The 12,596-nt window shown below is 40.3% G+C and overlaps 1 protein-coding gene across 2 annotated transcripts in view; it reads right to left on the bottom strand.

Moving 5' to 3' along the window:
- Positions 1-10,532, bottom strand: part of LOC120464433 (NLR family CARD domain-containing protein 3) — an 81,663-nt gene extending 71,131 nt beyond the window's left edge. For both annotated transcript variants that reach the window (XM_089122995.1, XM_089123000.1), the window contains exons 1-6: positions 10,437-10,532; positions 10,039-10,155; positions 9,263-9,391; positions 3,821-3,916; positions 2,012-3,739; positions 644-715 (exon numbers count right to left, since the gene is read on the bottom strand). In XM_089122995.1, coding sequence (XP_088979121.1) covers positions 644-715; positions 2,012-3,739; positions 3,821-3,916; positions 9,263-9,391; positions 10,039-10,155; positions 10,437-10,486 — 2,192 coding nt within the window. In that variant the 5' untranslated portion in view covers positions 10,487-10,532. The remainder of the gene's footprint in view (positions 1-643; positions 716-2,011; positions 3,740-3,820; positions 3,917-9,262; positions 9,392-10,038; positions 10,156-10,436) is intronic.
- Positions 10,533-12,596: the final 2,064 nt, after the last annotated feature.

The raw sequence follows: 12,596 nt of genomic DNA, 5'->3' as shown, positions 1-12,596 counted from the left end.
TTTGATATGAATTGAACCTCTAAGAAACACATACAAAGAACACGCATGCAAGTCATAGCTAGCTGCCACGTCACAAATGGTGAATTTATTATTTTTTTCTTGATATTTCAAACTTTTCAGACCTTTTTTTTCCAAAATAATTGAATGGATTCTATCTTTTGAACTTTTGGCATGAAAACAAACTGAGGTATCTACCATTTTTTCATGATTTTTCATGTTTACTGCTATTTTAAAATAAAGGTCTGAACACGCCTTATGAGTATGAAAATATTCTTGTTTTTTATTGATAAGTTATGGCTCCTCTGTAATATATTTTGAAAATCAGTCACCAAATATGGAAACTAGAGATTGTAAGCTTTCAAATGATATATAGTTTGTCAATATTATTTAAGGTATTTACTAAGATATTATTGTTTTAAAAATATAGTGGCAAACGTCCCACCTGTGGGACGGTGACAGTTAAGTGTTAACAAATGCTGTATATGTGCTATTCATTATTAGTTCATATTAACTAATGTAGTTAACTAATGTTAACTAACGAACTGTATTGTAAAGTGTTACCTATATAATATATAATTTATAATGTTTAAGTAAGAACTGTTGTAATGTTTTAGCAGTGATGCTTGTTCTCAGTGTTACTTACAGAGCGCGTCTAGTTGCTGTAACCACAGGCATCAGCTTCTGAAGAACTTCATCTCCTGTGTTTTGTGGGACACTAATCGAAAATAAAAAATAAACAATTAATAACGCTAACAATAATTCATATCATAAGTAAATAATACATTATACCTTTTTTAACTAAACACAAAGGACGTGTGTTAAAGTTGTTTAGTATCTATAACTGTAGAAGTCTCGTATTCAGCAACACAGGTTTGTTTTCTCTTTTTCTTGTCAATGTCGTTTGTCAAGGTCTATTAGTCTACATTTACACTACAACACTATTCTGACATATCAGATTTTGTTGAGTCAAATGCGTATACTTTCATGAATCAATAAGTATTTTGTGTTAAACAAGTTGTTTTTGAAATAGAAGTAAATGATAGTCACATTAGCTGGGGAAGCAGCACTGGCACGCACTCAAACACACACACACAAACACACACACACACACACACACAAACAAACACACACACACACCTCATTCATCCACGTCTCGTTCCTCCCTCACCGCCACTATCATAGGAGCGCGTGCACACGAGATGCTGATCGCACACCTCATTCATTTTCATCTCGTTCACACACACACACCTCATTCATCTTCGTCTTGTTCACACACACACACACAGACACACACCTCATTCATCCTCGTCTTGTTCGTTTACACACACACACACACACACACACACACACGAGATGCTGATCGCACATGGACATTCACCCGTTACTCCTCTCTCCCTTCCAGATCCATTTCCTGGTCATTTCATACACTTACACTGCACTGTCTTGTCGTTTCATCCCTGTGTTTTGTCTCTCTCTCTCTGTGTGTGTGTGTGTGTGTGTGTGTGTGTCTAGTGACTCTTCCAGCGGACAGTAGAGCTGAACGCCATCAAGCTCATTCACAGTTTTCTCAAGTTTACTTTGGCCGTCCGCATGACGTCATTATCATCATCAGGAGGATCCGCGGACGTCCACTTGCTGTTACAATTAAAACTTCATTTTGGAAAAATACTTTCTATTAACTTGCTGTTTTATTACTGCAATCCAGTGAATGACAGCCGTCTGTGTCTCCCAGTGTCTTACATTAACACAAAATGATCTGAATTAAAGACACAAAATGAAGTCTGTCTTCAAAAGATCCTTCAAACTGAGACAGCCTTCAGAGGCGCTTGATGACGTGGCAGTCGAGATATGCAGCCTTACTAGGACACAGCCACGGTTTGAGAAACACCCGCAAATTATGGACAATATCCCAGAAATCAGTCTGAGCCCGTGATTTAAACACCTCTGATCTCTGAGTTTCTCTTTGTTCATAATGTTTTAGACTGTAATGATTGCACTCAGTGTTACTTACCCATCAATACTGACTCCAATTAATCTGTTCAGGTTAAACCTTTGCAGTGTCTCCTCTGAGGACAACAACACAAACACTAAAGCTGACCACTGAGACGAGGAGAGTTTCACAGCACCTAATCCTCCACGGCTCGTATGAGGTTGAGCTTCGTTGACTAGAGAAAGATCCCCCAGTTCATTCAGACAGTGAAACAGATTGATGTATTTCTCTGGAGAGGGATTCTCCCTGATCTTCTCTTTAATATAGTCAACTGTTTCCTCATTGTTGTGAGAGCTGTTTGCTGTCTGTGTCTTTAGTTCTTGTAAGAGACTCTGATTAGACTCCACTGACAGACCCAGAAGGAAACGAAGGAAAAGGTCCAGATGCCCATTTCTACTGTGTAAAGCCTCATCCACAGCTCTCTGATGGAGATCAGATAGGGACACTTTGCCTCCATTAGTTGGTTTGGTAATCTGGTCAAACACATTGATGTTATTGTTGATAAAGGAGAGATGCACATATAGAGCTGCTAGATGTTCCTGAATGCTCAGATGAACAAAGCAGAAGACTTTCCCCAGACACAAGCCCAACTCCTCTCTGAAGATCTGAGTGCACAATCCTGAGTAAACTGATGCTTCTGCCACATCAATGCCACACTCGCTCAGGTCTTCCTCATAGAAGATCAGGTTGCCTTTCACAAGCTGCCGATACGCCAGTTCCCCCAGTTTGACGATCATGTCTTCATCTTTCACTTTCTTCTCATAGTCCTTCTCATGTTTGATGTTGGTCTGAATGAGCAGGAAGTGTGTGTACATTTGAGTGAGAGTCTTGGGAATCTCTCGTCTCTCTGCTTCACTGCACATCTCCTCTAGAACAGTGGCTGAGATCCAGCAGAACACTGGGATGTGGCACATAATAAAGAGGCTCCTTGAGGACTCCAGGTGTGAGATGATCCTGTGGGCCAGACTCTGATCACTGATCCTCTTCCTGAAGTATTCCTGTTTCTGTGTGTCACTGAAGCCTCGTACCTCTGTCACTCGATGGACACACTCAGAGGGGACGAGATCCGCTGCTGCTGGTCTGGAGGTGATCCAGATGAGAGACGAGGGAAGCAGATTCCCCACAATGAGGTTCGTCAGCAGCTCGTCCACTGAGGCTGATTCAGTCACATCACACAACCTCACATCGCTCTGAAAATCCAGAGACAGACGACACTCATCCAGACCATCAAAGATGAACAGCACTTTATACTCATCACTGGATATGGCCATTTCTCTGCTTTCAGGGAAGAAGCGATGAAGAAGATCTGAAAGACTGAGTGTTTTGTCCTTCATCAAGTTGAGCTCTCTGAAAGCCAGTGGAAATATGAGCTGGACGTCCTGATTCTCTTTCCCTTCAGCCCAGTCCAGGATGAGCTTCTGCACAGAGACTGTTTTTCCAATGCCAGCGACTCCCTTTGTCAGCACAGTTCTGATGGGTTTGTCTTGTCCAGGTAAAGGTCTAAAGATGTCACTGCATTTGATCGGTGTGTCCTCTGTTTCTGCTCTCCTGGACTGTGTCTCAATCTGTCTCACCTCATGCTCATTATTGATCTCTCCACTTCCACTCTCTGTGATGTAGAGCTCTGTGTAGATCTCATTCAGGAGTGTTGGCTTTCCCTGCTTTGATATTCCCTCACACACACACTCAAACTTCTGTCTCAGATTTGATCTCAGTGTGTTGAGGACTTCAGCAGCTTTAGAGTCATGGCTGGAAGATTACAATAACACATTATTACACAAGTCAGAGGAGTAAATAACCATAAATTACAACGACAGTCCTGCATTTTACCTGAAACCAGGACACATGCGTTCATGAAAGTCTTGTGGTTGAATCACAGGCATGAACACAGTTTTGTTTTTAACTGGTCTGGATGGAAGATTTGACCTTAAATTAGAATGAAGAGGGTAAAGAATCAGACACACTGATATTGATGTAATTGTGTAATTAACTGAGTAACACCAGCAGCTTTTACAGTGTGTGAATGTTTTTACAATACAATACATAGAGCTTTACACAAGAGCACAATCATCATCATGAAAGGGACACTTCACCCATTTGCATTAAGCTTTGTATCTTTAGAAACCCAGTCATATTTCTGAATGGTCATTGTTTATTTCCTTATTTTCCCCTGAGATGGGAGAAATATGGATTTAAGTGTTTAACTTCCTGCTTATTATGATGTAAAAATCGTCATTTTGCGTCACGATAAGCAGGAAGTCATATTTCATTAAAATCTTTAGAACTACAAACATTAGTTCATTATTATTTAAGGGTGTTGGACCCGCTCACCCTATTACAGATCAGTGGGTGGGACTTCACTTGCAGAAACTGAAATCAATATCCGCCATCTTGTTTGGAAGCTAAGCTAACAAGTGCTGTGGAGATAGTAAGTATGATAATGATGGACTAAACTAAACATGATATGGAAGAAAAGGGTTTTGAAAGTCTGCTGCTCGAATCCGATGTTCATGGCTATCTTTACGAGCTGCAGTATAGTTTAGAGCAGCTGAGGCTGATGGAGGAGCAGGAGGCGGCTGCCTGTCGGTCGAGGAGCCCGGACTGGCTCGAGCTGAGGCGGATTGCTGTTGCCTGTACTCTCGCTGCGTGCTACGGCCTGCGGACACAGAGTCCATCTGCTGCAGAGAATTTCAACGATGGCAATTTCTCCTGGACGAAAGCTCTGAATCAGACGAGCACACAGACGTTTGTGTTGTGTTGTGATGTGAACCAACCTAGATTCGCCTGACTGAACATCCAGGTATGATGCAGTAATTCACCATATAGAAAAAAATACAAATGAGGAGTAATTCACTAATAAGTTTGCCAATGTAACGTTAACGGGGTTTGTTGTTGTGGGAAGAAGGAGGCAGGAACCGGAGAACATTTAAACATTTTAATAGTAAAATGAACAAATACAAAACGAAAGTATAAGCCAGCAGCCCCTCATTGACGACTGTTGTAACGTTACACACAACAGAAAAAAAAACAACATAAAATCAGGCCTGTTTCTCTCTCGATCTGCCGTCGTCACTCCTCATTCTATGCTTTCACTCCTCCATGAGAGACGCGAGACCAGCGCGTGGTGTCTTTCATTATCACTCACGCCACCGGCCTCGCGCCGTCCTCTTACGTCCCTCGCCCTCGATCGTCCTGCTCGCCAAAGCCAACTAACTAGAAATTTTGTGTGAAATGAATTTCAAACTCTGGTGGCAGCTAACGTTAGCCTTGTAGACGGAAGAGTGATTTCTCTGATGTGTGCGCAGTTCCGGATTAGTGGGTGTGGCTTGCGGAGCTGTGCAATGTGGTGCATTGTGGGAGTTGTTGTCTTACATACAAATGCGCCCCTCGGTTATTTTCTGTCTTTTCTCGGTCAAGAGGGCACCCAATTAAAAAAAATTTAACATTTTTTTCCAAATTCAAAAATTTCAAAAATTCTTTTACATTTCGACTACATATATGATCCACTTTCAATAATGAATAATGTTGAAATGGGTGAAATGCTCCTTTAAAGGATAATTCCAGTATTTAACACCTTAAGTCTATTTTGTAGTTTGTTTTGAATGAAATAGAATGGTGGAATTTTGACAATGGGTCCTGTCTCGACTTTTTTAGAATCGCCTGTAACAGCTTTAGACTGGCTGTCTATGGGCAAGCACAAACATGTCCTTAAAACAACCCTTAACGTTCATTTTCAAAACTGTGCAACTCACAGAGTGGTTGGTGGTGTTCGTTGATGATTAAAAACAAATATATCGGCGCTATGTATGCTTTCAATCTGTGTTGTTTGCTATTGTGGAACTATTGTTTCAGATACCTCACAACCGCGTATAAACTTCCGCTCGATATTTGAGTCTGAAGCGTTAGCACACTCCCGACCACTTGATGGCGACAACCAGGACGCTGTACGGAACACGGTGTCTAGCGCATCGTAAAAAAAGTCACAGACACAGTCGAATATGGCAAGACGGAGAACCGAGCAAAAAGACTACAAATGTAAACAGACACCTTTCCTTTTCCAGTAGCTAGCGCAGTAATATCAACGAGCACTGAGTCCTCCAGCAGACATAAATGCGATTTTAAAAAATGACAAATAAAACACGACAGAAACGGTATTTCGCTACGCTACTTGTTTCGGAACATCAACGAACACCACCAACCACTCGGTGAGTTGCACAGTTTTGAAAATTAACGTTAAAGCTAGGGTATACGATTTCAAAGATTGTTCATTATTAATATCCTCGTTTATATGCTGGTTATGGTTATATAGTACAATCCTAACAATATGAATAGAAAAAAGAACGAAAAAAATCCATTCACTCTATTGGCTGTACAGCCGCATAAAAGTTGACCAATGAAAGCTTTGCGGACGCAAAGCTACATTGGTCAAATGCTCTCATCCAATCACCAGCTACACTTGAAACTTCGCCTGGCGCTCGCGTCTCCACCTCACCGCACCCGACCACGCCCGACCGCGCCCCACCTTCTGCATCATGAGAATCGCGCGCGTTAGCAGCTGACCGCATATGGTAGCTAGCTAAGTAGCATATCAGCAATGGATAAAAACGAAAAAGACAACAGCAAGCGTCCACTGCTTGCCCCTACAAGAAAATGTGAAGAATGCCGAAATTTGAGGAGAATAAATATAGGGTCCACCATTGACCAATGGAGAAAGCTTCAGCGAGATCTGGGACTGAATACCGATGCCGACACTGCTGACTTTTTGTTGACCAGGTAACGTTAAACATTTATTTATACTCTTATATGGCGTGAGTCGCGTGACATAAATAGCTTTTTATCAGTCTGACAACTTGCTAATGCTGCCGGTCGGCATTGGAATGTTAGCTGTTTAGCATCGCATATCACGGGTCAAAGTAAATATATTTCTTGAAGTGCTTGATTATATTTCAGTAGGCCTAGCGGGTTTCTGTTCGAGACGATCGGAATTTAAACAAGATGCGCTGTATGCTGCTATAACAATTACTCAAAACCTTCGCAATAGTACTAATATCATACTTATGGTGGTGGTGTAGAACATTTCATGTGTTGCTAATCTTGCGTTGGCGTGATCTCAAACGTGTCATTGAATTGTTGATGAAGCAACTAAGTTCAAGTGTCTAAAGGCAATTTTACATATAATGTGTCATTAGCAGTGATGGGAATAACGGCGTTATAAAATAACGCGCGTTATTATAAAATAACGCCGTTACTAACGGCATTACTTTTTCCAGTAACGAGTAATCTAATTAATTACTCTTCTCATCTTAACAACGCCGTTACCGTTACTGCCAAGAATGCGTCCCGTTACTATAACAACTGATGAAGCTGTTTTTTTTTTCATCAGACCAACTAGATCTCTGAGCGAGAGGCACACTTCTTTACTGTTCTTCCATTGAGCACGAGACAAGCGCATAAATGCTGACGATTGGCTGAGGTAGAGTAAACTGTCACTGTAAGCCAATCAGAGGTAGAGTTGGGCGGGTGTTCTAAAGCACGCATAGTAGTGATGAGCATTCGGCTCTTTTGACTCAGCTCTGAAAAGAGCCGGCTCTTTTGGCTCACAAACGGCTCTTTAAATGACTTTGACTATAATATTTCACTTTTTATTATATAATTATTTAATTTCTATAGGCTAAATTTGTAAAAATAGAGTCGGCTCTTCAGATATTGAGAGCCAGCTCCCGACGTTCAAATAAAAGAGTCGGCTCATTCGCGAATCGCGAACGACCCATCAAAAGCTCATTCGCGAACGAGTCGATCCATCATCACCTACGCTCCTCCGCGAACGACCCATCATCACTATCGGCTAACGCTCATGAATTGCGAACGACCCATCATAACGCATAGTCGGACAGGAAAAACGGACACAAGGAATAACACAAGCCAGTCAGTCAACGAGAGACAGGTATGCCGACGAGCCCAAATAATCCAAAAGTAGCCTTCTCTAAATGGTATTGCTTATGTTAAGTTTTCATTTCCGTCTGTCATGTCCATGCACAATATGTTGCGATCATCCATCCTCTAAAGAACAATCCAGATACAATTTCTCAGTGTTATTTATTTGTTAGTTTTCGTCTCAATGCGCTGGCATAACATCAGTGAGCGAGGGAGCAGCAGCACGACATTCATCTCAAGGAAAGGAACACAAGTTGAGTCAAAATAAAAGTCCCCATTTGTTCACACATGCGCACAATGAACTCTTGCACATTTTTAGTAACAGTAAATAGCATAAAGTAAAAACAAAATAACAGTAAGAAACATAAAATAATATAGTTAATGAGAACATATAACTCAACAGCTTAACAAACTTAATTTAATTTTGCCCAGTTGTGGCCTGTTGAGGGGCAATAAATATCAAAAGTTCCAAAACATCTATTGTGTTATTTGCATTGATCCACTATATAAACATAATATCTACATACATGGCAATTGATTGGAGAATAGTCTCACTTTGTCCCACAGCAACATTTTTTTTAGCTGTGTGTACAATGTTTCATGTTTCTGTTAATGTATTGTATTAAGTGTCCATTTCATTATAAAATTCAGATTTTTCATAAATAATTGAACATGCACATGTGTTTTAAGTTCCGTTAAATAGGGGAAAAGGTGGGGTCACATTTGAGCATTTAAAATGTAATTTTACTTGAAAGTAACGCAATAGTTACTTTCTTAAGTAACTAATTACTTTTTAAAATTTGTAACTGAGTTACTAATTTAGTTACTTTTTGGAAGAAGTAACTAGTAACTGTAACTAATTACTTTTTAAAAGTAACTTGCCCAACACTGGTCATTAGCAATGTCATTAGATTGAAGCGACTAAGCAATATTGTATGATGATCACAACTTGACTGAGTGACGTTGTTCAATTCGTTTCCCTCCCGTTTCAGGCTTTCTCGACCGATTTTCAACATTGTATACTACAGCTTTAAGGGTTGTTTTAAGGACATGTTTGTGCATGCCCATAGACAGCCAGTCTAAAGCTGTCACAGGCGATTCTAAAAAAGTCGAGACAGGACCCATTGTCAAAATTTCTAAGTCCACCACTCTATTTCATTCAAAACAAACTCAAGGTGTTAAATACCGGAATTATCCTTTAATAGACCTAAACTTGCAGGATAGAACTTAGAACTTAAAATTCATTGGTTCAAATCCAGATAATAAAACGGCTGTATATTAATAATAAGTTCATGTTAAAATATCAACTACTATAAGCATAACACAGAAATGATATACCTGAGATCAGGCCGTGTGTTTCCACTCTTAAACTTTAGTGGTGGCGGCTCCATAGAGGCGTCACTCTTCACAGACACACAGCTGGACTCTGGGTTTGAGCTCTTCTGCTGGACTGAACTGGGTTCAAAACTAAGTAAAATAAAAACCATACAGACTTATAAATGTTGTGCACTTTTACAGGAATCTTCTGTTTTATGAAACACCAGGGAGTTTTGTTACACTTTTGCTTTAGCGTCTGTTACTGAGTGTGTTTTGCATATAACTTTGATTATAATATTTTTGAGGAATTAACTTACGGTTGGCAAATGTTAAGCATGATTAAAAAAATGAATCAAAGCACCTGAAAAATAAACTGTATTATTAGGGATTTGGAAATAAACAAAACACATTGAAAACAACTATAGATTAAACTCAGGTGAACATCAACCGCGATCACATGACTCTTCTGAACGGCCCAATGGAGGACGAAGACTCAGCGACTAAAGAGACCAATGTGTTGCTGAGCTTTAAAGATAAACCAGCTTTACTGTACTCTAGTAACCGTATCTTGCTGTGAAACATCACTGTTCTGACCAGACACTGTGAAGCTCTCAACAAATCTGAACCAGCGCTTACTAACATCTGCTCAATTTTACACCGACTCTATTATATAAAGGTGGAGAAAACCTCAGCTTACATTTACTTGATGTCATTGCTAGTGTTAGACTGACTGAGATCAATTATGAGTCTAATTCAGAAGTGTCACTATAAGCACATCTTTTATAGAAATGAAATACCTGAGATCAGGCCGTTTGTCTCCACTCTTAAACGTTAGTGGTGGCTTATCCATAGACCAGTTACTCTTCACAGACACACAGCTGGACTCTGGGTTTGAGCTCTTCTGCTGGACTGAACTGGAACAGAGAACAGATTCAGTTTAATCCTCTACATTACTGTGTTCATTCTTTATGAGAGGAACAATTTTAAATAACCATCCATTTTTAATCAAAAAGCACTTTTGAAGAAACTTTATGATCTTTTTATGTAATATTTCATGTTGTTTCAAAACAAAAACACAGGCAGAAATAGGTAAAAGATATGTATTTTTCTATAAACTTTGATCTGTGTGTCTGTGGGTTGGGTAACTCTTTTTCTGAGATGTGACACAATATTTAACAGTGTTAGTTGAAAGTACCTGCGTCCTGGAGAGAAATCTCCATCTCTGGATGATTGTGAATCAGCCATGATGAAGATCAGGAGAATCTGATGAGTTTGATCTCCTCCACTGACTCTGATGAACAAACATTCACACACAATATTAAAATATTAAATTATTAAATAACCTTCATGATAATTCTGGAGTGTGTGAGAAAAGGGATCATGTGACTGTGTTAACTGAAGCCAGACCCGGCTCCCACCCAATCAGAAGCTTGGCCCACCCTGGCCCCACACCAGCACTTTATGAAGCCAGAACATGTGTTGAGGATAATAAGAATATTAACACTCTTTTAAAGGTTTCTAATGATGACAGTACATCAGTTGACCTTTCAAAACCTTGCTTCTCTCTCAGCTGAAGCGACGCCATTATTTTAAAAATTGTCAAATTTCTGATTCATCTTCTGGCCATTTTAAAAGCAGCAAAAGCCATCCTACAGTCTCAGCATGTTCATTTGAGCAGTGCAGCTGAAGTTGTGCAGGGATGTCTTGGTTCACTGTAAATCTCAGAGAAAATGGCAGTGGATTTCAGCAGTCCGGCGCTGACATGTCTACTGTTGAGCTCTCACCAAACCCTGGAAGGACTGTGAACCCCTCCTATGGGGACTCTGGCATTGCTTCAGCTTTAGGGCAAGAAGGGTCCGCTTCTGAATCTGCCACTGAAGCTCTGAGACGACACATGTTGAACACACTAGATACAGCTGTATCAGAGATAGAAAACAGGTTTACACAGCTGATGCAATCCTCTCAGGTGTAATGCCAAAATCCAACACATTTCTGGACATCCAGTTGCTTGAGGCTCTCTGTAGTCTTGCAGGGGTTGCAGAAAATGAGCTGAATGAAATTCTTGTTTCCACACCAATGCTGTCCAAAAAACCTCCATCGGATGCTGAATGTCCTGCTGTTTGCAAACTCTTGCAGGAATATAAAGATGCATTTGCAGGTCTTCATCAGTTGTGTGTATCTGCTGTGGTCATGGGTGTCTCGACTGCTTCATGGAGAGCTCATTCTCTACTCTGGCAAGAACGTGGACACCGTTACGCAGAACAATGATCCATCAGAGGAAAAAACTTGTGCTTTTAGCTCATGAAGAAGCAATAACACACGAACTGGACATGGATGAGTTCGTAACAGAGTTCTCTAAAACGAGTTGAAAGCTAATGCAGTAAATATTATAGTGATAGAAGTAGTCATTTAAGTTTTTAAGACCCGCTCTGTTTTTAGGGATGCAACGACACCGCTTTTCAAAACCGATCCGATACCAAAATTCTCCGTATCGGCCGATACCGATACCAATCCGATACCAGCGCAGTTTTTTAATGAACTAGAATTTCTATAACTCTGTGTGTTGAACTGATAATCACTCTTTTGTGTGTTAAACACTACATTATAAAGAAAAACAACAAATGAAAAAAAATATGATCATAATCTAGGACAAAAATTCTATTTTAAAGTAGATTAATAACTAATATTAACACTTTTACACTCAAAGATTGAGATTTTAATCTCAAGGAAATGTTTGCAGCCATCAAGACTGCAACAGGACCCACATCTCAAACCTGTAGTGTCTTAAAGAACAAAGACGGATCTACTATAGATGATCAGATGGAGAAGCTTAAAAGATGGATAGAGCACTACAACGAGCTATATGGAGCAGAGGGAAACGCTTGCCGTCAGACGCTCTTAAACCTCCCCCAATCTCAAATCCATAATCACCTTGATGATGAACCTGACATTGCTGAGGTGTTATCCACCATTGAAAGTATGAATAAAGGAAAGGCACCAGGTGCAGATGAGATACCAAGTGAGCTGCTACAAGCGGGTCTAATCCCATTAGCCAGTCATCTTCATCAACTCATTCTGAAATGCTGGCATGCCAAACAAGTGCCACAAGATTTCAAAGATGCAACGATCATCACTCTTTTTAAGAACAAAGGTGATCGTGGTGACTGTAACAATTATCGAGGTATTTCATTGCTGTCTGTCACTGGCAAAGTACTTGCTCGTATTCTACTGAAACGCTTGCAGGAAATCGCTGAAGATACATATCCAGAATCGCAGTGCGGGTTCCGACCACAGCAATCAACCACTGATATGATATTTGCTGTCCGACAACTACAGGAGAAGTCACGAGAGCAGT

Source organism: Pimephales promelas, chromosome 2 (assembly GCF_988280905.1).
Source record: "Pimephales promelas chromosome 2, fPimPro1.hap1.1, whole genome shotgun sequence".
NCBI lineage: Eukaryota > Metazoa > Chordata > Actinopteri > Cypriniformes > Leuciscidae > Pimephales > Pimephales promelas.
The sequence above is the reverse complement of the archived record's forward strand: the minus strand, read 5'-3'. Positions and strand labels throughout refer to the sequence as shown.